General features: G+C 38.6%; 2 protein-coding genes across 7 annotated transcripts in view; one reads left to right on the forward strand and one right to left on the reverse strand.

The window, feature by feature from the left end:
* The window catches only part of USP47 (ubiquitin specific peptidase 47), a 57,486-nt gene extending 51,279 nt beyond the window's left edge, over positions 1–6,207 (forward strand). For all 5 annotated transcript variants that reach the window (XM_049819936.1, XM_049819937.1, XM_049819938.1 and 2 more), the window contains 4 exons: positions 1,246–1,376; positions 3,507–3,554; positions 3,644–3,774; positions 4,793–6,207. In XM_049819936.1, coding sequence (XP_049675893.1) covers positions 1,246–1,376; positions 3,507–3,554; positions 3,644–3,774; positions 4,793–4,967 — 485 coding nt within the window. In that variant the 3' untranslated portion in view covers positions 4,968–6,207. The remainder of the gene's footprint in view (positions 1–1,245; positions 1,377–3,506; positions 3,555–3,643; positions 3,775–4,792) is intronic.
* Positions 6,208–6,345: 138 nt separating this feature from the next.
* DKK3 (dickkopf WNT signaling pathway inhibitor 3) overlaps positions 6,346–24,763 on the reverse strand; it is a 32,037-nt gene continuing 13,619 nt past the window's right edge. The window contains exons 4-7 of one of the 2 annotated variants that reach the window (XM_049819948.1): positions 16,544–16,642; positions 14,404–14,548; positions 11,722–11,878; positions 6,346–9,468 (exon numbers count right to left, since the gene is read on the reverse strand). In XM_049819948.1, the coding sequence (XP_049675905.1) occupies positions 9,225–9,468; positions 11,722–11,878; positions 14,404–14,548; positions 16,544–16,642 (645 nt within the window). In that variant the 3' untranslated portion in view covers positions 6,346–9,224. The remainder of the gene's footprint in view (positions 9,469–11,721; positions 11,879–14,403; positions 14,549–16,543; positions 16,643–24,763) is intronic. The other variant, XM_049819949.1, reaches the window with a different exon arrangement.

Consider the following 24,763-nt stretch of genomic DNA (forward strand, 5'->3'; position numbering starts at 1 on the left):
CCAAAAGGTGCTGCTTTAATCCAACTGTAGAAGATGCAGCTAGATCCCACTGTATTCAGTGAAAATTAAGTTGTATGTACCTGCTGCTACCACAGAGGTTGTTGAATGAACATAAAGGCAACTACTTTAAGTCAGGGTTTGTAAGGCCTTCCGCCATCACCGTTGCTTTCATCTTGTTCTTCAGCTAAGCACTGAAGATGTTAGGAAAGTAAATAATGCAACTTAGAATGACGTACAGTTAAGTTTCTTAGCATAGCAGCTTTATATCACACTGTTGCAGACATTTAAATTAGTTATTCTCTGGTTCTGAAGAGAATTTATGTAATTGCTTCAGACTTGAAATAAATACCAAGAAGCATTAGGTGGCTGTATCTTCATTTTGAAAAACAGGTTAGTGTTGAAAGGTGGCACAAATGTAGTCATAGGTGAGACTGTAGAAGGTATTTAGGGACAAACTTTAACAGTGGTGGTTTCATGCAAAACAAGCATGTAACGGTAGACATAAATGTTTAAGCCACAAGTTCTGCGTGCTAAATTACAAAATTATAGACCTCATTTAAAATAAAAATAAAATCAGCCCTTTGATATCACTTCTGTTTATCTGATTGTAACATTAACAGTATTACCCTGTCAACAAGAGAAAGCTCTGTTACCTGAAACTGATACAAAAAAGCTAGAGGCAGCACATACTAGAACTCTTTGTGGGTAGGTATAAAGCAGGCTTTAATAAAAAGTGTCTATTTAGTGTGTGAAATCTAGAAGTCAAATGTGGAAAGCTTATTTTGGTAAAGAAAGTGAAGTTGCATTAATAAATACCAGACTGCTGAGGAAGGCCTCATGCAAATGCAAGATCTGGAGGCCAGCCTCTGATTAGGTGGATAGATAGTGTGTGTATAACCAAGCTTGGTATGGTGGAAAAATGCACCCAAAAGAAGAACAAATGGCATGGCTTTTAAGAGATGCTGCCTATGAAAAATTCCTTCAAACGAGTTGATAACAAAGAAAGTTCAACTAAGTCCTGGTCCCTCCCTGCCCTGCCCCCCCCGCCTTTTTTTTTTTTTTTTGGGGGGGTGTGTGTGTGTGTGTGTGTGTGTGGACTACTTACAGCACACTTACTGTGTTAGTTTGTGTATGTATATGTAGTGCAGCCTTCTGTATTTGAGTATGCTTCTGCTATGGAAAACCCCTAATTTTAAGTAGTATGTTTTGTGATGTTAATATAAGAAATTTCTGTTTCTCTCCTAGGAGTAGAAAAGATGAAATCCATGTCACAACTTGCTGTTTTATCAAGACGATGGAGGCCATCAGAGATGAAACTAGATTCTTTCCAGGAAGTAGTACTAGAAAGCAGCAGTGTTGAAGAATTAAGAGAGAAGGTAAAATGTGTAACATGATGCGAGTTTCTTGTGGTATCATAGAGCCTTATTTATGTCCTTACTTGGGAAGCACAGATGTCATACCTTCAAAAATCTTTGTTGCATGGCGATTATTTTTTTTCCTGGGAACTGAGAACCTGTCCCATCCTGTTACCAAAGCGATATGAATTATCAGCTTTATTTCTAAGTTTCATATAATGGTCTGGTATCAAAGTATTCAGGTCAATACCTGCAAAAAAAAAAAAAAAAAAAAAAAAAACCTCCAAAACAACAACAACAACAAAAAAGAGCTATATCTTGAAGTTTAAGCAGGACAATATTATCTGTGTCCCTTATCCTTGAAAAATACATGTGAAAGAAAAGCTAAACTGTTGTCACTTTAGTTTTTTAAGCTATTATTTTGGCATTCCAAAATACCAAACCTTTCAGCCTCTTCATACTTGAATTTGAGAGCTGTTGCTCAGAGACAGTGTAACTGTACCAAGTAATTGAACTATATTTTGGTTGGAAAGAAATATGGCTTTGGTATGTTTTTATCTTTAAGGCCAGAACCCTCGAACAGATAAGCACTCGTGTGCCATCCTAGCAGACATCTAGAGTAGATGTCTCCTATTGAGACTATTTTATTAGTCCAGTATATCACAGGGTTCCACTCTTAGAGAAATAGTTATATGTGGCAACACCCAGATGTAAGAAGGCCACTTTGGATGTTGAGGCCAGCAAAATTCCTAGTATCAGTGAAGTCTGCCAAAGTATTACCTTACTAAAACAGTTGGCATTTGTATGTTAGGGGTTAATTCATAGGCTGGAAAGAGGAACGTTGTTCAGCTACCATAGAATGCAAACAGCCTTAGATTTGTGTCTACACAGATTAAGCTATGGACTGGCTTCTTGTGTTCTTCAGGTAGAAATAGTTATGACTACAGGTTCTTGCATGCAGCCTTCAAGATTGCCTCTTTGCTTGTGTCTGAAGAAAGAGTTGACTGCTCTTGGCTTTTTGTCTTAAGAATTGATGTGCAGGGAGCAATTTCAGCAGCGCTCTTTGAGAGGCCTTAGTCTTTTTACTCCCGCCAGTAATGAGAGAAATTTGAATTTGACACATCTGTAGTAATAGATGTGTTCAGCCAGCTCGCCTCTTTAAGACAAATTTTATTAGCAGAGTGCAGGGCTAATACATTTCAGAATTTGTCTGGCTTTTGTCAGTACTGTTTATCCTGGTTTCCTAAGGAAATGGGATAACTGGCTGTTAGTCTTTTTCTCACCATGAGTTTAATTTGAACATAGCTGTTTTAACGGCAGATTTGAAAGAGGCAAGAATTTTAGAGAGGAAATCTCTTCAAGTTTTGGGAAAACAAGCAGCCAGAGACAAACACAAATCAAAGTTAGCGTCTGCATTGCCGTGGAGACGACACTGCAGCCTGCACTTGAGTTAAGGGCAAGGCAGTGATGAACCTGTCCGTGAGACTGCTCAGTGGAGGAAGAGCTCCACCAAGGCTGTGCCAGGGACAGCCAGGTGAACCCTGTGAGGGGTGCTAGGACTGGGCAGCAGCAGCAGGGGACAGGGGACGGATGATGCACTCTGTGTGCCGCGGAGGTGCACGGCAGGGGCGGTTGCATGGGGGAAGAGCAGCCAGTGGTGCTTGTTGGGGAATTGTGGGGTTGTTACGGTAGGAAGTGCAGGTGTGTATGGAGTTGGGGTTTAGTTGTACGTATTTTACGGCTTTGCCTGCTCACAGGTTGACTGGATAATAGCTTTCATTTCATACAGGGAAACTGCTGAGGGCTAACTGACGGACCTGAAGGTTTAACGTGAGGCAGGTGGTCTCTTTGTATCTTGGAACTCGGATGTTATTAATTAATTGTTTCCATTAACTTTTATCTGCCACCCCTTCACTGTTAAATGTGATGAAACACCATCACAGCCAGCGTCATTTGTGGCACACTAGTATCTTAGAAATGTAAAAAATTTGTACCTTGTCACTGTAATTTTGTACTAATTCTTGGGATCATTGGAGGACTTTCGAATATTTTAATTGACTTCTAGATTTGGCAGGTCTATTGACTTTATGTAGACACTGCGTAATGTTGTTGTGGAATAGGATTAAATCCACCATTTTCTTCACTTTACAGCTGAGTGAAATAAGTGGAATACCCTTAGAAAACATAGAATTTGCAAAGGTAAGTAAGATTTTGTCTATTTTTAATTTTAATGGCATGGATGTGTGATTATGAGTTATTTTATTCACTGAGTGATTGCTTCTTCTCAGGGTAGAGGAACGTTTCCATGTGACATTTCTATACTAGAGATTCACCAAGACTTGGACTGGAATCCTAAAGTATCTACACTGAATGTCTGGCCTCTGTACATTTGTGATGATGGTGCAGTAATATTTTATAGGTATGTATTTTATTAAAGTATAATAAACCATGCAAAAACCTGTGTCTTAAGATTTGAGGGGTGATGTAATCAACAGAAGCATAAAAAAAATACTCTTATGTTGTCTTAAAGGAAAGAGAGTTTAAAACATTGAGCCGAAATGTTTGTGCTCCTCAGATTCCTAAAAACCTGAATATTAGTTATGTTTATTGTTTCAGAAAACAAACACTGCACCCTTTTTTACTCAATCCTCCCTGCCAAACCATGGAAAACAATGCTGAATGCAAAACTAGTTGCTATCCTTGAAGTGTATATGTGGATTTAATGTCTGAAAATAGAACCATATCTCTTGTGGAGTCTGAGAGTCTTGCTGTAGGTTTTAGAGAGCAAGGGTTCTATTTTCTGAGTTTATTTCTTTGAGAAATTAGTATGGCTCCTTTGGAAAAAAGGATGTTATGATAAAAACTTTGTTAACGTGAAAAATGTTCATCAGCTGGCAGCAGTAGCCCAAAGGCAGTATTTTGAGGACTAGGAGCTTGAATATTGTCATTTCTGCTAAACTTGGTGGGTGGGGCAATCTCATGAACACATTGCTCCTACAGTATTTTTCATAATTACATGTGAGTCTGGGGGAAACAGCTGGTTGGTAACATGCTGGCATTGAAGAAAATAATTTGGGAGAGCAGCTGGTAGTTTCTAGTAGGGGCTGGCTGATGTGCTGCTTCCAGTTGTTGTCACTGTGACTGAATAAAGAGCAGAGTTGTACTTGTCTATAAAGAACAGGCGTTACCAGGTAGATGGAGGAGTATAGGATTGTTTCTTGCTGCTTTCCCCTGGGTCTGCTGTCAGTTAGAATGCTGAATGTCTCTGTTAGAAAAGCAGGTTTAGGCAGATTGTTAGTTTCTGGAGAAGAAAATAATCTGTAAGGAGTATTATGCTTAGTTGTATTTTCTACTAAGTTGCTCCAAGTGAAAAAATTACAGAAATCTAATTATGGTTATCGTATTAATCTGAATTTTCACATATATTTGCATTTCAGGGATAGAACTGAAGAGTTAATGGAATTAACAGATGAGCAGAGAAATGAACTCATGAAAAAAGAAAGCAGCAGACTCCAGAAAACTGGACACCGGGTAACCTACTCTCCTCGTAAAGAAAAAGCACTAAAAATTTATCTGGATGGAGCACCAAATAAAGATTTGACTCAAGACTGATACTTGCTATAGCATTTTCCCTGGGGAATTTTTTTGTTTAAAATAAAAAGGTTCACTACTACTGTGTAGTGCCATTACGGCAGGACATTCATTAGGTGTAAAGCGCTGACACCAGCACTGATTGGGCTGTGTTACCAATCAGAAGCGCAGTGCCCCATTGGGTCACTGTTTGACTTGGAATCATGTTGTGCACTATAGTCAAATGTACTGTAAAGCTAAAAGGGATGTGCAAATAAAAGATTAGAACTCAAAAGTGGGCGGGGAGGGAAACGAGTGGAAATTTTTGAGGACAGTGTGCACATAGTAGCTAGTGAAACTAGCCTCAAACAGGATACTCATAGCTTAATAATAAAAGCTGTGCAAAGGCCATGAAAGAATCCTTTTTTCTGTTTGTTTCACTGATACACGCATTACCTCATCAGAGAGTCTGAAGTAAATGTTAACACATTGGTTCTAGAAAAGCAGCAGAAAAGGGTCGAAGATGAAATGGAAGTGCTGCAAGTGTAAGATTTTAGAATATTCTTCCATAAAACAGGTAGTCTGAGAGGTGTCTGCAGAAAGCTGCCAGCAGGTGGTGGTTCACTTTGCAGAAGTGCTGTTGTAAGGTAAACTGGTTTTTAATAGGTTACGGAAGCCAACGAGCAGCTCTATTATATTGCGTTCAATGTGTAAATAAAATTTGCCCTATCCATTTAACAGAACTGCAGTTCAGCTATTTACCATGGTATTTCTTTTCACATATCAACATTCATTGTGTACATTTGGAAGTATAGTTGCCTATTTAAATTTGTATTCATTTTATGTTTGACAATGCTGGGTACTTTAGGGTTGTATTTCCCCTTGTTAATGAAGTTTTTGTTTTGTTCAGCTACTTTTTGTACGTTTTGTTTTTGAGACTATTACAAGTTTGCATCTTCTCCACCCACTGAAAGTCATTTTATTTTTCCCAGAGTTGATTCCGTAGCTGTATGTAGTCAAATACTGGGGCAACCTCTAACACCTCAACATACAAACGTGGTAGTTCAGGTTGTGGTGCAAAGACTGATGCAGTCAACATGATTTCATTGCAAAGCCTAGGAACAGCAATTTTTTGCTTTGGTCCATAAAGATCAATAGAGAACAATTCTGCGTAGTTTTTGGAAAGCCACCTAATTTATAACAATCAAAAGATTTTGGTAAACTTTTTCATGCCAGATGCTGTTTACAACAATGAACATGCCAATAAAACATTTGTTCATTCTGTTGTGTTATTTTAATCATTAAATACTGTGGTTCTTATTTGAAAAATTACGGAATTATTTCATGGAAATACAGATTTTCCCAAGGCAATGTCAGAATTGTAAGGCTGTGTGTATATATGTGTGCATATGCACACCTCCCCCTGCCCCCTGCATGTACACAGTATTACAGGAAGTGTTTTATAGCCTGTCTGCTGCTTCTCTTCACTTTTATTCATACCAAATTTTTCTTCGAGTTTCCTTTTCCAGAATTGAGTTCCTCACCACTGAAACTTCTAAGCCCCAGATATGTATGGCAGCCAAGTTCTGCTCCAGAGAGGAAAAAGGATTTTCAATAACTGAATGTTCAGTTCTTCTTTGCATGCTGACCCACAGCAGCCTAAAAATCCTGAGGAATCTGGCAGCTTGAGAACCAGGCACTGTGCAGAGCAATTCCCTCATTCTTCCCTTTCTGTTTGACCTGTGCCACCTCTTGTCCAACATAGATGAGGTGGAAGCAGGAGCAAAGGAAGCATAGAGTGAGTACCATCCAGTAGGTACTACTTCATTAAACTACCATTTACATATGTATATAGACTGCTAAAGAATCCTTGGAGGTTTTGGAAGAGAGAAAAAATTTAACTATCAAATGGGTCATGAATTTTCTTCAAACTCAGCCATTGGAGAGGCAAAAATGTAGAGATGGAATAAAGTAGGGTTAAGAAAAGAATTCCAAATACTCCTTGCTTAATCTCTAGCCCTATTTGGTAAACTTCTGTTGAGAACTTCTTTGAAGAAGCTAATTTTAAATCTGTAAGGCTTGGCAGAAGGACTAACTGGCATCCTTATAACGATTTCCTGTCCAGTGGTGCACTTCCTACTATACAAGTACTGGAATACATACTGGAGACATTTGTCAGCATCTGCTTTACATTCTTATAATTTCAAACATTTTTGAGTTTGACCATGGGCATTTTAAAGAAACAAAAAGCCTTGAGTTTCTAATTTGCTTAGTTCAGCAGAGAACTTGCTGAACTTCTGATGAATAATAACACTTTAAGGAATGGAGGCATCAGGAAACTCGAAGGGAGAATAATGCTGTCCTTAAGGAGGGCAGTATTTAGGGACAATTATTGCTCTTGCGAAGTATTTTTTTTTAACAGGAAAATTGGAGTATTTAATTCCTTCTCTTTGTATAGATGGGCTGTCTCTAAAGCACACTAATTTTACTAGGGATAGAAAGGAAAGGTAAATTCAGTGCACTCTGAGAGCATGTGTATGTGTGCATGTGTCAGTGTGAGAAGTGGTGGTAGAAGTGAATCCTTAAAGTCAGTCTGTTCTGATGAAATACCCTTCCTGTTCATAATGAAAATGGTTATTAACATTAATTCTGGTACTCAAGGGATTTGTTGAAAAGCTTTCATAGACCAAAAGTGGTGAAAGACTTGCAAGCCAGTAGCACAGTCTTGTAGATGCTCTTGTTATTGGTGCTCTACTGTTCCAAATTGGACATAAGCAGTAGGGATTATTCGGGAAGAAAGCTCCATGACAAGTTACTTGGCTGGAGCCTCATGTCATCTTTTACCATGTGCAGTAACTGATGGTGAAATCTATACCCCCAAAAAACATTAATAGTGGAAGAGACATTGCAGCAAACTGTTGAGACAGCTGGGAGCCAGGAAGTTTGATAGATTTTACTCTTGGCTTGCTATTGATTTCTTAAATCAGTGACAAGATGGTAATGATAATCACATTTTGTAATACAGATTTATGCCTATGAAGTGTATTAAAAGCACAAACCATTTCTCAGAGAATTTTCTCTGGATGTGATAGAATCAAGTAGAAGCTCAGGTCTCTAAATGCAAGAAGCTATTTAGGTTGTCTTACTGCTAAACTGAAGTAATGAATATATGTTTACTGCCTCTCTCAAAAAGGGTAGGTGATGATGGAGTATAGTCAACAGATCCCTTAATCGACATTACCTAAGAAGGTATGTTCACGTAATGCAGAATGCTGCCGTATATGTGGCACTGCATTTAGCTCTAGCTTATGCATAGCCTTCCAACTGCAGCTGCACTGTTCTCCTATATATTGATACTTTACATATTCCATGTACAATAGGGAATCTGTATTCTTTGTATTTAGCCCAGTTAGCTGGTTTTTCTGCCTTTTTTAATAGTATACTTTGCCCTTGAGAGAGAGAGCGAGCCCTGAACAGTCAGGTTGAAAGTTCCTATATAGAAGCCAATGCATTATATGGCTGTAAGTATGTACACGCTATTTGTTATTTATATGGAAAATGTTGTAGGCTTTTTTTGATAGTATGCCCCTTAGGTAGTGAGGGAGGCCAACAACCATTGTATATGAAAATATAAAACTCAAGGGATACTTTAGCTATGGAACACCAGTTCTTAAGTTACGCTGAAGGCTGCTGCAGGACAGATGGCATCCATCGTACACAGCTGGAAAGAAGCTCTGGGTATATTCATCTAAAAGGGTAAGCATCCTTTCTCTTTTCTATCCTTCCACAACATGTGTGTGGTGGGGGGGACATGACACCCAGAATCTGTATGTTGCAGCTTCACTGATCATATTTTCTAAGGAAAAAAAATTGCTTAAAATTAATGACTAAAACGGTCCAAAGTAGATGGTTCTTACCCTAGAAAAATAAACGATTCTAAACATATATACTCAAAAGTCACTTCTACAGTCACTAATAACTTCAGATTATTTATGCTTATGTGTATTTTTTAATGAGTACAAGTACTAGTAAGTTTATTTCTAATGTACAAGGGGAAAGTACTAATCCAGAAGAAACGCTGATATATTTCTTATTTGCCTTTGACAGAAGGTTTGGTCCAAGGATTGAATGAATTGAACAACAATTTGAACATGCAGGTTTGGTGCACAGAAAAGGATGCTCATCAAAGACATTGTTTATTGCACTTCTATCCAGCAGTGTGTGTTTAGGGTTTATATAAGCACGACACTAGACAAAAATTTCTAGAAATAACTAACTAAACTGTCTCGTGTTTGGACTTTAAATTTCATCTCCCAAAAACAGGTCACGAGCTGAGTCAGGCTCAGGCTTCAAACCTGCTTGGTCCTCCAGACTTTCTAATTCTTTACGCACTTCCTGAATGACACTGCTTTCTTCGTAATCGGAAAGAATATCTCTGGGTATCAAGCTGAGAAATGGCATCTCATCCATGGTTAAGGGATCTTCTTTTTCATTATTCCTGGTTTCATTCGCAGACAGTTCACACACAGATGTAGTGCTGTGGCTGTTGGAAAAAGAGAGGCATCTGGTCATATAGTGCATCTTTTCATGTTCTTTTGCTAGTTCCTTAATAAAAGTCTTCATTCTTGCCCTACATGAAAGCATGTTAAATTTATAATACTGTCATATACTGTAGCTGACTTCATAAACATCTGGTTTTTACATGCTTGACAGCTGGACAGTTAAAGGTGAGATTTCCACATACAGAGCTAGAATAAAGATCCCAGTAACAAAAACTGTTTGATGCTGGGACACAAGATGGCAGTGGACCTCAGCACAATCTGGTCCTTCTACCTACAAGCAATGGTGATTAGTCCCTTCTGTTCATGTCATAATACCAAGTTAAGAAACATGATACTCCAGCTTAAAAGGAATGCAGGAAAAAAATGTCGTTTGCCATCAAGCGGTAGAGTTGAGAGAACTGTGAGCATTATATATATTTGGTTCTGAACAGGACAGTGTAATAGCTGTATTTACTGCTGTCTGTCTTGAAAAGTAGCTTCAGCTGCCTGCAAACAAACATCCCACATTTGTTGTAGGAACTTTAGAAGACAACACGAATGATTTATGTTTGTTGACAAGAAGCAGGGGAATAGAACTTGATCACGGTGCATCCGCTACCTCTTTGCGCCGCATGGGACAGAACAGGGCTACAGGTTCTGACAGAGTGCAAGGTGACCACTGCTTGTGTTGGGCACCCCTCAACAACTGCTTAAAGCTGCAGCCTCCTTCACTGGAAACAAAGGGTAAATGAACTAAAGATGTTCCTGAAGCTTGTTTTGTGTACATTTAAAATTCTTGCATGTTTTGCTTTCTAGGAGTTCTAAGACTTCTACTTGTGGGCAAACCATCCCCATATTCTCTAGGATATAATCTGATAGTTTCAGTGTTTATCACTCACTAGTAACATATAGCCAAAGGCCATTTCAAGCAGAGGTGGGCTGTTTCTTTAAATAAAAAAAGTTATCTGAACCTTCAGATTCACCACGTAAATTCACAGAAGCAGCTTTATCTTACTGTCCGTGCAAGTCATGGGCAGGTGGTGTGCACAGTATTACTGTATCTGTGATAACTGTAAACAGATAAGTAATTCTTGTGACTATAGCTGGACAGTTCAGTTATATTCACACCCTAATCCATTTCTGTGTTTCTATATCCTCATCTGAAATGTTTTCCTCCTTACTAGACATGACATTTGCTGACATACCTTCCCTGAGGTTAATGGTACTTGCACATTAACTAAAATCTTGGTGCTGAAAGGATGGGATCAACTGTGCTTGCTTCCTTAGATCACATTTATGAAACAGAATGCTATCCAATTACTTTTCATGCATGAAAAAAATGTATAAACAGAGTTGGACACAGAAAAAGAGAGAAATATAACCTACGTCTCTATCACAGCTATGCTGTTTTGTTGAAAGTCCATGAAAATTGTAGTGTAGGAACAAACTTAGAGAGCTTATTTCATAAATAACATATAGGTTTTCTAAAAATGCTTTCAGTGCAACACTGAAATGATCTCGGTTTCTCCCAAAGAAATTGCTGATAATGCAAATAACTGTCCTTTAAAGAATGATTAAAGGCATGATATATTAAAAGTTTTCGCTTCTAGCAGAAAATATGGAGTCAGCCCACTTCCTATTCCACGAAGCTCAATGATACCAAAGAAGTCTGCACAGTATGAATTGTTTCAAGTCTGAACAGTGGATCTTAAGTCAGCAGTAAGGAAACTAGCTTCTCAGGTTAGTTTGAAACTGAAGGAAAGCGGAAGCAAAGATACCTTTTTTCTTGTGATAGAAGTAACCTTCTGTAAAGCTGATCAGTAGTACAGGAACATGCTTGTTTATACTTACTGCATGTATTAAAATGTCTTTAATATGTCTTACGTATGAAAGCAAGCAAAATGCCTAACAGGAGCCCAATCTAACATAGAAAGTCAGTGGACAAGAGCTGTATGTAAAGAATTAAATTGGAATGTTACATCTCAACAGCTGTTAGTACTTTCTGATTGATTAAAAAGCAGTACTAGCCTGATACACAAACTTAATTCACACTGGATTAAGGTGCTGTGAAACTCAATTAGGCTTATCCATGTGGGACAAAGCAGTAAGTTTGAGAAAGGTTCAATGCTACCGATGAGAAGAGCTGTTAAAACACGTTATAGTGCGGAAGAATCTGCAAGCGCTGTATCCATTTAGCACAGAAAGAGAGCCCTCAAAAATTTCAAATCATCTGCTTGCCTGGGTGTGAACTTTACCTCTGAGGTTGGCAGATCAAGCCACTTGCACATGGGCATCGCTCAAGCACTCCATCGGGTTCCAGTTCCCAGGTGATCAGGTTGAGAAGTCTGTTTGAAGGATCATGGCAGGGTTCACCTTCTTCAGGTAAGGGAGTGCACACAGGAAACAGTAGTTCTGCTTGCCAGAGTAAATTAATTTTATGAGTTGTTGTTAACTGTCTGCTAAACTGAGAAGGCCTAATCTTTCAGTCTACATGCCAGATATAAAAAGACAGACTTGATCTCTTTTTAAGTCCCCTTACATATTAGGGAGCCATAACTTAAATGTTCTTTCCACTAGGTGGGAGTAAGACATTTGAAGTTTATGCTTAATGAGCAAGATCAACTCCTGCTTCTTCAAGAAGAGACTACTGTCAATACAGTAGTACTGCACAACTCCATCCCTTGGAAATTTGAAAAACTCTTCTGAAACCAAGAAAATTAACATTACAGTGAATCCTTTGCAACGCATAGCATTAACGGTTTAAAATCCGAATAGAGAAATATCTCTATATTTTAGAACTCTGTTATTTTTCTTGTTCTATTTCTTTGCAGAGGTCACAAATACAGAGCAATTGTTCAGAGACTAAATAACGAGGCTACAAGAACTACTCATCCATTTAATTTCTTACAGTAATTCTACAATAGGTAAAGCTGTCTGATGGCATTTGGGGCTTGGCACCCTTGTTTCTGCACAGGGGTGAATTTCAACTTGGGTAAGAAATTATAAGGATACGTCGTTTCCTGATGCTAGTAACTCATAGTGTCAATCTTGAATTCAGCTCTTACAGATGTTCCTATCAAACCTCCCTTCTTCCCTTTGTCTTCATTCACCTCTTTTTTTTGTGGTAGGGCAGAATAAAATACATGAAGAGTTCAGAATTTAAGTTTTTAGAACAGGCTTGGTCAAGATATTTCTATGTGTGTGTATATACACAGACACACACATATGCTTTAACATATATGACTTATCAGTTCCTAATTCCAAAACATTATATGTTAAGCAGCAAATGCTCCATAGTTTACTATAATTTTATATACATGTAAAGACAGTCTAATCTTTATTAGGACAACCTTTTGCAATACTATAGTGATGGAGGAAGACCTGAAAAACCCTAAAGCACTGCTAAAGCAGGCAACTGTAGAGAATAAAAATCCATTGCTGTTAACCAACAGCTGTATTTAAAGTTTTAATAGCAACGTTCCATCAATTTCAGTCAATATTCTTATCTTTTGTATTGTTCCTTCCTGAGCTACAGGTTTGTACTAAATTTCATTTCAAGCCAAGCGCTAACTTATACTCAAATTAGTGTGAATGTCTAATGTAGCTGAAATAATAATCATGAAGACACAGCTTGTTTGGATCCCATAGGAAATCAGGGCTACAGAAGCAGCATTACCTTCATAGTAGACTAGCCTAGTGCAATTACCACTAATGAATGCATACTACTGATTTACTCATCTCTGCAGCATAAGCAAAGATTCAAAGTCCTGCATGGTAAAAGTAACAGGCATTTATTAAAAGTGTTCTTTCTGTCTCATTTCAGAATCTGAGTACAAAGAAATCTCTGACAGAGCTTGGTAAAACCTGTAAATGCTTTAAGCAGAAACCTGATGAAGAGGAAAATAAAACTGCTCTAACCAAAACTTGCTGAAACCAAACTTTGGTAACATCAAAGGTCCACTGTGTAATGCTCAAAACCTGTAAATGGTTTAGGCATGCTTAAAATTGACAGGGAAAAGCTGAGCAGACCCACCTGCCTTTAAATGTTGTTTGAGCTTTCTCCTTTGTTTTCCTGAAATGCCCTAGTAGCCTGATCCACCAGCAGGCTGGCAGCGGAACAGGCAGCCCAACTATCAGTGAAGGTACAAGGTCACCTCTTGCTCATAGCAAGAGCCAGAAAAAAGCTGTCTAGAGGAGTATCTACCTGGTGTAGAGAGATGGTTGGAATTGTATCCTGTTGCTACACAATTAAGGTGAACTATGATAAATGCAGGGAGGAACTAGTGGGTAGAAAACAGTAGGAAAAAGCTGGGCCCTCACCAGGCAGGATTTAGGACTGATTTCAGGTCTGATACCTTCTCCTCCTCTCCTCCCTTCTGTAAATCAAGTTTCACATTCCCACATGGACTGACAACATAAATCTGGCACATCATTCCTTTATGGATCTTGGCTGTCGGGTCAGTATTGCATAGCATAGTGCCCTGGAGGGCTCAAAAAACCCCTCCAAGTAAGAAATGTATCTGCAGTCTGATTCTGATGGTCTGCTTGCTGATATGAAGGAAAAGCCACTTTCAGTAATCTCATTAATTTATTTTGTACATTTTAAATTCTCTTATTTTTGCTCTATTGGGTGAAAATTTGTCAGAGCTGTGCCACTTTTAAATGTCTGAGACTCCTTTAGAAACAGTTGATTTTTATGCTTCTCATGCCGGTCTCATCTCTAGCTTTTCTTGCACCATTGTGCAGCCCATCAGAATGTTTCTCACTCCTAATTCTGTTGAAGTTTTACAATGAAGTTAATACAGTGCACTCCACAGGCCAAGGGAGAATGACCTATTGATACTGTAGAGATTTAACCACTTCACCTGGGCAAAAGAGCTCAATATTAACACTCCTGTATTATAAAATGAATAGGATAAAAAGCAGAACCTCTGTACCTTTCTGAAAAGCACAGCACATTCCAGGGTTGCAGTCATGTTGGTTCTCACAAATGGTGCCGTTCTCTCCTTTTGAAGTGGATTTCCTGCACTCGCCCCAAACGCAAAGCTGGTCTCCACAGCATTCAACATCCCGTGAGCAATGCTTGCAAATGCAAAAAGCACATGACAAAACTGTCACCCTAGCACTAATCACATATATCAACAGATGGCTAAACATAGAATTAGACCTTGGTCCTGAAGACAACTGCATATATGTGCTTTAAATATATGCATGTCATATTCCCACTGTTTTAACGGAACTGCTTAGGTTCTCAACTTCAAGCATACATAGAACTATTTGCCAGACAGGAACCTCCACAGCAGAGTAACAGCACTCCTTCTATACTATTATACTTTCAATCTTACAAAACCTGAATTCTTATTTTAGCATTTACATCGAAACTGATCGGCAGCCAGACATCCTACAGTGTAATATGGTTTTCAGGGAAGCCTTTTGCAATCAAGTTAAAAAACAATTAATAAATGAAACATTATCAATAGAAAATGTTACTGATTTTTTTCCATTGTTAAATGCATTCAGGAATTTACAAATTGTTCAGAAGGATTGCTTTCAAAGAGCAAAGCAAAAAAATCTTACTAAAATTCAATTTTTAGTTGTATTAAGAACCAGACCTCATTTGTAACCACGAATCTTTGAAAAAAATCTCTGAAAAAAAATTCTCTCTGCAAATCAGAAATGCAACTCTCTAGCTAAAGCTAGCTTTGTATGACAATTGACCCAGTGTTTCAACTATACATGCCTAATAAATCAAGCTAATAAAAGGGTGTGTCACTTTGCTTCTTTTTTTAGGTAGTTTGATTAGCATCTCAAAGATGCCTTGGAGGTCAGCATTCTAACAGCTTTTTTTCTGTGTAAACCCCTGTCTAGGCAGCCATACAAAATCAGAATTTCTTTTCCATTGGATCCCACAGGAAGTGCTTAACACAGGGCAAGAAGTAGGACTATGCTAGCACTATTAAGACCTGCTAATTAAAAAGAAAAACGTTCTGTAATTGTGAGGGTTCTATGTCAGGAAATTGATCCCACCATCTTCAGTCTGAGCTCACTTTACAACAGGAATGTAGCTAGGACCTTATTTTTACTTTCTTTATCCTACAAATGTTATACTGAGGACTCCAAAGGGGAGGGGTAGTTATTAGGTCATCCCAATCTTGATTTTTAATTATTCCATGTTAACATGAAAAATTATCAGTTTAACATTTTCTAAAATATGAAGAATAAGCTTTCTTAATGACACTTGAGCATACATTCAGGACTTCTGTTTAAGCAAGCATTCAGTCCACTGAAGTCAACAGAGCTCCCTGAAGTTATCAAAGTAAGCATTTAAATAATTTCAGGAACAGCCTGGTACTTTTAGATGATAATAATCCTATTGATTACATGACTTTACAGCAAGGTTTGCTTGCTTATAGACTTAACTGTCTGGCATTTTTCAACAGACTGCTCTTAAACTGGATTGTCACCACAGAAAAAGCCTGAACTTCTCAGGCACCTGTCACCTACAGAAGATAATCTAACCATAACTACTACCAAGAACATTTATCCTTTAGCTCAAAAGACAGAAATTTACTGCTTCCTGAGGTTCACAGATTTAAATAATGTAAATTATCCGTGTAAGAGGATCATTTACAGTAACAGTTGCATTACAGCATTGTACAAGTTGTCAAGGAAGGGAAGAGCACAGGCTGCTGCAATTCTCTCTGTGAATCAAGAGCTGGAAATGACCAACTGTCAGCTGAGCCTTAGGAGCTGGCACGGTATTTCCTCTTTGCCCATTCCACTGCCAACCTACAATGCGTTAGTTTACACTGTCCTTAGGCCACCCAGCAAGTCAAGCCTGAGTCAGGAGGAGCGGAGTGCACGTTTTAAAGCATATGAGAGCAGAAACCTTAAAACCTAGTTAACAGGCAGAAAAAAAAACCCAACTCAAAACACTCTATGCATCCATTTTTTAATCTCATGCAGAAAGCTTTGCATCTTCTCTTCGATCAATTTTGACTTGCTGACATTAGCAACAATAACTTCTTTATGGAGTTTCTAAAGACCACATAAAATCACATCTCATTCAGGACTTACTGTATGCTGGGTTTTACAGAGCTGACATTTGTATTTGTATTCAAAGGTGGAGAACTGGCAATATTTCCCTGTTTCACAGTCTTCGTCAATGATACACTCCTGAAGAAAAGGATAAAAGTGTAATTTGCCACGGTGTGACAGAAATCCATACCTCTTCTTGAAATACCAGAAGGTCTTCATTATATTTCTTATTTGGGAACCAAGAAAAAAAGCTTGCTTCAGTTCTTCATACAACCACAGTTCTGTAACAGAACAATGCTAACTCCCTGGCATACCTAAATATTGTAGCCTCAAAGTGTTCGGTTGTATAAATATTAATACCAGCAATCTCAAGAAAATAAATTATCTTGTTCTGCGGGCTTTTTGCGTTTGGTTGGGTTGGTTGGGGTTTAGGGGGGGCGGGGAGGGGCACTGAAGGCATTTGTATTAAATCTATTCTACTTGTATTAGAGTACAGTTATGATTCATTACTTGTTGGCTGTTTTTTCAGATGCGGGGCAAGACCGAAGGAAAGAGGCTACACTACAGCAGCTGCAGCAGCCAAGAGTATCTTTATGCTCTGTGGGAGACCATTCTGCAACAACTTTCTTGATCCCAGGCCAGGATGGTTTATGCTGTCCTCCCTCCTCTTCCCCAGCAACATTAGTGCTGACCTCAGGAACTCTGCAGCACGGTTAGCTTCCCTAAACCAGCAAGGACAGACCTAAGGGAGAAGGGAAATGTGTTTTCTTTTCCTTTTAACTGCTCCTCTGCTCCCCTTTGCAAGGAGCAGACAAATTCTTCTCAGGCAATCTTTGCAGTGCCTGAGCATTTTTGTCAGCAACCCCTGCCCTATGCTGAAAAATGCAGTGCTTTTTTTCACAGGACTGGTAATGTTAAATGTTCCTGGGACTTTATGGTAACAGCAGCACTACCTTACAGCCAGTACTTCTAGGAAGCAGTAGATATCATACACTACTTTATTTCCTTTTCATAGTTGATGGCATGTCTCTCATGCACCTATCACCATAGCCCATCACCTGCAAGCTCACAGCTGCAAATGTCTAAATACGTACACATGTAAATTTTAAATCATTACTTTAATTTAATTTGAATATTGCAAGATATGCAGGAGCAGATTCTCAGCTGACATCATTCCTCTGGCATCTCCTTGCTATCAATTGAGTTAATTTACATTTACTAATGTTCCAACCTGTCGAAGAACATGACTTCCACATCATATGCTTTCGAAATGCACGTAAAAAACCCAACGTTTCCTTCCCTGTTGTTTGCTGCACATGAGTATTCAGCAGCCAGGTTTGAACATTAATTTAAGATTGACAAGTAGTGAAGAACCGCGTACATCCTACGGAAAAAAAAAAAGCCCCACAGTTCCCTAATGCATCAGCCTTTGCTACCCAGCTAAGAAGTTAGAGTAGTCCTCAAGCTAGCAAGGTGCTTGAGCACGTTTAGCTTTTCAAACCTGGAATCATTTCATGGCATTAACAAAAATGTCCATGTGAGAGGGACACCTGAGTTCCCATCTGAATCACAAATTCAGACTAAAGTTTCTTCACCCAGAGGTCCCACAAGCACTCTGATAGAGATGGCTCCCCTTTCATTCATACTGCACAGGACGAATGTACAAACCAGTCAGAAATTCTTCCTAGAACACAGCTCTGCAGGTATGGTAGTAAGGATAATACAAAGAGTAAGTGTAGATGTTTGTGTACCCCTGATGTATCTGGTTCACAGGCAGGGGATGTTTTCTCTTCCCAGCTAATGGTTATCTCTTAAAAATCATGTGATTAACCCTGTTCTCTAAAATGTGTTTTCTCCATGCTGAAAACAATCTAGCCAACAGAAGAATAAATCATAGCACTGTCCTGAGTCACCTGTTCTCCATCATTGGCTGCTCTTTGGCAGATATTATCTCACTTGCTGGAGCAGATCAGCTGTCATCTGTGAAACCTTTATTGAAAGTTTCCACTAAGCTTTTAATTTTCTATTTCTATTTTTTTAGATCATTTTTCCCCAGACTGCTGATGTCTTCCACATCATCCCAGTTGGTTTTTGTGTTTCAGATGGGTTGAAAAGTAGCTCCGCAAGAAGTTTAAGTGAAGCTCTTAATTACTATAATCACTGAAACAGGAAAAGATTACACTGTGAAACAGCTATACTCTCTTCAGATCTTCTCTAGATTAAACCTTATGGAAGCTTCTTACCCTGTGTGAGACAAGGCTGCTCTGCGTGAAGAGCAATTCCTCATCTAAGTTACCCATTTTGGCCACCTGAGAAGTTTTCAAACAGTTTAATCACACAGAACTTAGAACAGAAGCCAAACACAATCTAGGGCCCAATTCTTTTCATGTCAATGACATGATGTTCAGGTTATATGTTCATAATTAAGAAGCAGTCATTTCAGCTCTTTTAAGACATTACTATCACCTAGGTCTAGGCGGCTATAAATTATCATAATATTTTTGCAGCTTGATTATTCCAGCACACTGTGCATTCTGTTTGTTTGCTTTTGTGTTGCTACATAATCAGGTGGGTCAAAATCCAAATGTTACATAGTATGCTTGAAGTTTTGCGGTTCCAAGTTAGCAGTTAGCCACTTCTCTTCAGCAGCCATGCTCTTTCTGGCCAATTTTCTGTCTGTAGCTTTGTCAGCTTCTTTTATGAATCCCTCTGTATAAACCATACTCAGAATAAACCATACTGTTTCATTCCTGTTCCATCCACTTTCAGGCAAACAGCCAGGTCTCAATGTAGTCAGTTTTTCCAGTCGTCCCTCTCCACAAAGGAGAAATCTTGCCATGATCGTTTTTAAGCTCATGGAATAACTCCCTCTCCAGCTCTAAAACCACCTAACACCAAAGTTGCAATTGTCCAGTCACTGCTTTCTCCTGCACTAGTGAGTCCCCCATCAAAACACTTCTTTTTCCTGTCTTACTGAGTTGTGTCCCACCAGTTCAGACTTCCAGTTTTATGAGGGTTTTCAGCTGGGGGAAAAAATCCCTTCACCATTTTCTTTCCTGGCATGGAAAAAGCTTGCTTTCATATGCTCTCTGTGAAATTTTGTGCCACACTCCAACTTCCTTCACCCAGGTATTATAATCCATAGTCAATGCAGAACTCAGTAATGCTTACGCATGCAGATGTGTAACCGTTTTTTTTTTTTCCTCTCTCTTTTTTTAATTTATTTGATCAGGTTATAGACCTTTGCTAATTGGACTACCTTGAGACACAGCAGTTGCTGGACAAGGAGCAAATGTAAACATCTTCATCAGCTGCAATAGATTCTGAACAATCCATTTTTTTCTGGAATTCTGCAAACTAAATTGTTTCTCAGAATATTTTGTCTTTGCAGGAGCAACTGTGTAAACTGAGGACAGGAGGTGCTGGCTTCTGACATGCAGCAGACCATACAAGTTGAGCAGATAGCTTAAAGACAGAATTAGCTACACTTATAATGGTGTACATCTCTCTGAAATCCATTACGTTGTTATACCAGTTAATTTAACGTAGCAGCAAAGCAATATGCTGTTTGAGAAGTGCTAAAGAATAATGCAGAGGAAAGCAGGTTTGCCTATTTATTAATGGGTATACTAGGACCCATAAACAACAGAAGCCAGGATAGAGAAAAGCATGCTATGTACCTGTAAGAACATACTCAGCATCCTGTGGGCTCTTATTATAATATTGTACTCTGCAGTGAATAGACTGTAACACCTGAAAGCAATTTGGGGGTTAGGATCTGTTCCAAAACCAGTGGGGGACGGGGACGGGGACCAACAAAAGCCAACAAAACACTGAAACTCATAGAAAAGCTTCCCTGTATTATAAGACTGCTAAAACAACTGCTGCTGAAAGAAACTTCAATTTTCTTGTCTTTGGCAGATTATGCCAAGCTATTGTTTGCTTTCCTAAAGAATGGTTAGGCTCCACACCTGAGAATAAAAAAGTGACTGATGTTAGTGATAGTGAAGTATGGTAAGACCATAACTACCAGAAAACTGAAACAGATGCCTGAGTGCGAGATGGTACAGGAGTGTACAGGTCTGAACTGGTATAACAAGTTTTGACAAGAGTACTTTCCTTTGGGCTGAATGTTTACATATACATGAAATGGCACAGGAGAAAAAAGTTTTCTTTCAATGTGATAAGACAAAAATCTTCAAACTCCAGCCAATAGCATGCCTTTGACCTAGAAGTTGCTATGGGCTATTTTGGCAGACTGTACTTGACCAGTGGAGTGTAGCCAACTGTGGTGTGGACCACATTATCCTCTGCCCATATAACACACTATGGATAAAAAGAGAGAAGCAAAGAATTTCTCAGTTCAAGTTATGAAAGCAGAACTACAAGGCCAGAGTTAACGTACTTTCACACAGAAACCCACTTTCATTTACAGTGTTCACCTGGTTTCTGTACCTCACTATGGTAATATTTTTAATACTCTGTTTTGGTGGTGATATGGTATGTACTGAAATCACGTTCATTTTGCTTTGTTCTTTTTCCCCTTAATTCCTTATTAACACCCTAAGTGTAGACTAGAAAATATGCTCAAGTCTATTCTGATACTGTCTGACTTTCAAAATGGAATCATTGATTTTAAATTCAAAATGGACATTTGATTTGTCTATTCCCTCTCCTCACTCACACTCACCCTACCTCCCACATTCTCAAAAAGTCCTTCTTCAAAGATAACTTTAAAAAAAACTCTGTCAGTATTCATATCTTCAGCCAATATTTGTCAGGGACAGGCAAATGACTGTCTGGAATGAGCTCTCCTTCCCTTCTGGGCTCTTTATGCTTCAGTTTAGAACCCAAGAAAGCAGAGGAGGGTGCTGTTGATGACTTTATATACAACTTTTCAATGGTGATTAATACATCTATTAAAGCCAGACACTGAACACTAAGGTAGGATGGGGTATATGGAACAAAAATGCCCTTGTGGGTAAGGGGCAGCTGTAGTGGAGAAACTCAGTACCAGTTTCTCTGCCAAGGTCATTGTCAGCTCTGACATGAGAACAGTAAGTGGGATTCAAATAGGAGAACCATTTTTCCCCTCCTTGTGTAAGCTATATGGCCCAGTTTGCTGGCTTATTCTGATCCAGTGGCAGTTTGTGACTACAAACCTTTTGCAACTGCCTAACAGCTAAAGGAGAGGCAGGCTTTTTTTTTTTTTGCCTTGGCACTGTCCATACAGCTGTAAGCCGGAACAGCTGTTGCAAAGTGTTCATTCCTAACCCTCTATGGACTTCAAGTTCACAAGCCATAAAGTATAGAGGCAAAATTCATTGATTTCAGAGGGTTGAGGCAGTTTTGCCAGCGGGTACACAACATAGGACGCAATGCTACAAAAGCAGTTAGTGCAACAATTAGAAAATTATTTTTAGTAACAACCTTGGAAATCCACGGGGGCACCTCTCACAGTCTACTGGGACAACTATGCTTCAAAAGCTTCTCTGAACAAAAAGCCCTTTTACATGTTTCTTAAACACTCCTGATATAAAGAAATTTCCTTTTCAAAAACCTGTAACTCAAGTAAAACACAATGTTAACCTCCATAAATGGTAGCCTTCCCAAACACTTCCAACTGTATCTGTGAGATAATGATAACTTCAGCCATACATAGCTGAAGTGCTCTAGCAAAACCACTTGTTGATGTTGAAACTGACATTTCTTAGCAATTAGCACTTCTAAGAGTTAATATTTACCTCTGTGTTTACATATCCCCTTCTGGGTTTTAATTTCTAGAAGTCATTTCACATAGGGCTGGTCTCCATTACTGCAGCAGATGGCAAAAACTGCTGAGTAGTAAGGAAAAAAAAGCATAAGAACTGGTTTATATCCTACATGTACTAAATCTATTAGAAAAATGGTAGAATTACATAGAATGGAATATTGTTTTATGGAAACTACTACCATAGTTTGAATTGCAGTAGTGTTCCAGCTCCTAATCTCTTAGTTGTCTAGACAGGGCACACACTGCATTTGTCTTTAATGAGATATGAATTAATTTGCCTTGAAATACCTCAAAACCTCTGTAATACTTTCCAGCAGAGTGAACCTCTTACCACTGTCCTGCCAAATACATAGCACTCATAAAAATAAGGACTACTGTTAAAAAAAGACATACTAAAAAGAGAAGACATGTGAGTTGCAAACTATGGTATTAGTCACATCCCAGTGCTATGTGGGAAAGTCAGCTATTTGTGTGGCTGTTCAACGGAAATGTGACTTCTGAGCTCAAAACTAATAAATAATACAAGTGATTCCTTCTGTTTTGTCTTGAACTTCTCCATAGAACTAATCTCACCTGTTTCCTTTTCCCCTGTCAAGAAAACAGAAACATCTTAATTGGAAAAACTTCATTTCTGGCTCTCCACATGATGGAATATGAATGAATGCAAAATATGTTTACATGACATAACTGAAGATGACCCAAAGGCACTTGAACTTGGCTTTAGGTACCAAATGTGGCATAGCTACGTTAGCCATAACATGCTGTCAAAAAGCCTAGGGAATTATTTGAGGTGGGTTGTAGTCACCCAATAAACTGCCTGCCACCAAAGCTAGTGTAAGAAGTCCACCCCTTTCTACACCATCTGCTTATTCTCACCACAAATACAGCGATGCTGTCACTGATCAGACTCTTATGCAGTTAATGTTCCAGGTCAAAAAAGAAATAAAATGTCATATTATCCACAGCTTCAAGGAATTGAGACTTAAGTGAAAGAAGAAACTACATATAAAAGCAAAAAATAAAAGATTCCTGACAAACGCCTCAGGATAATGAGAAAAATGACGTCTAGATGCTCTATCAGATCATGTTCTATTCCTCTGTACGTCATGCAATAATTTCATGGTAGGTCACTCTGCAGAAGCAGTCACTTTATTTTCTTCCCTCACCCCCTCTTTTTCTCAGTAAGCAATGTAATAATCTGATCCTGGCAAGATTACAGCCTCTGCAAATGCTTCTGAGTAGGAAACACAGTGCAAAGTACTTATTTCAATTTATTTTGCAGTGGTATCAGAGGAGGCACACTAGAACTGTTCAAATTTGGTAGAAACCCCTCACAAATTATAATCTGACAGGTAATTAACTTAGTCTGGAAATTAAGAGTAATCCAACTAAGAAAAGAGCAAAGGTCTGTGTATGTATATATATACATACACACATATATATGTATACAGCCATAGAGAGAGAGATATATATATAGGGCTACATATTGCAGTGACTGTCTGCAATAGCAGAAATCTTATCTCATCCCACCACACACGTTTGCCCTAGAGCAGGCAGGACAGGTTATAACATGAAATTTCTTTTCTCCTATTTGTCAGGTGTACTGTAGGCAGAGCAGGATGGTAGAAATTCTGACAACAAAATCTTCCTTTAGGCCTTCTGGAAACTTGGTGCCATGCTATACACTCAGTCCATTGTTTTTAAAAAATACACAGAGACTCTATAATCTTCTATATCCATAATTAGACAGAGAAGGAATATTCTGAAGTTAGACAATCTGAGACCCAAAACCAGTAGCCATGCGCTCCATGTTTAATTGTTCCATGTTAAGAAAAGCTTTTTCACATACTATGAGATTATCAAATGAGGTCAAAATACTGATGCATGTTTATAAACAAAGTTTCCCTAATGATTTTGCAATTAATTGTCTTACTAGAGAAATGCATCTACCTGTGGATCTATTAATTGGAGAATAACAATTCTTCAACCTTTGATAATCAGAAGATGTGTCTAAAAGATCTTTGTTTTTATTCTAAATGTCTTGAGATACAGTAACAGTTATGGAAACACTGTAAAAGTGCGCTACAAAGCTCTAAAGTGCCATTATTTCTAAGTAGTCAGTAATCATATAAAGATACAGCTTTCATGTAATGGTGTGCCCAGGGCTGAATTTTAATGCAGGCGCCTCTTCTGTCTACAATTGGCAGCTACAAAAGTTTCCATGATTCACTACCAAACTATGTACATTTTGAAAATTTATAAAAGCAAAACAACACAGAGTAGCTGTACACAACAAGGATGTGAAACAGCTGTGCAAAAGTTGTAAACAAGATTTCTGTATTTAATAGCTGCTTGCTAATCTTAATCACTAAATTAAGAGTAGCACACTGAGAGTAAGAGGCCAACCTGTGCCTGGTCCCTCACACAACTTATTTCAAACCCTGTATCTTACATGCTTTGTTCTTGTATGGCATACTTTTTTGGTA

Source organism: Accipiter gentilis, chromosome 17 (assembly GCF_929443795.1).
Source record: "Accipiter gentilis chromosome 17, bAccGen1.1, whole genome shotgun sequence".
NCBI lineage: Eukaryota > Metazoa > Chordata > Aves > Accipitriformes > Accipitridae > Astur > Astur gentilis.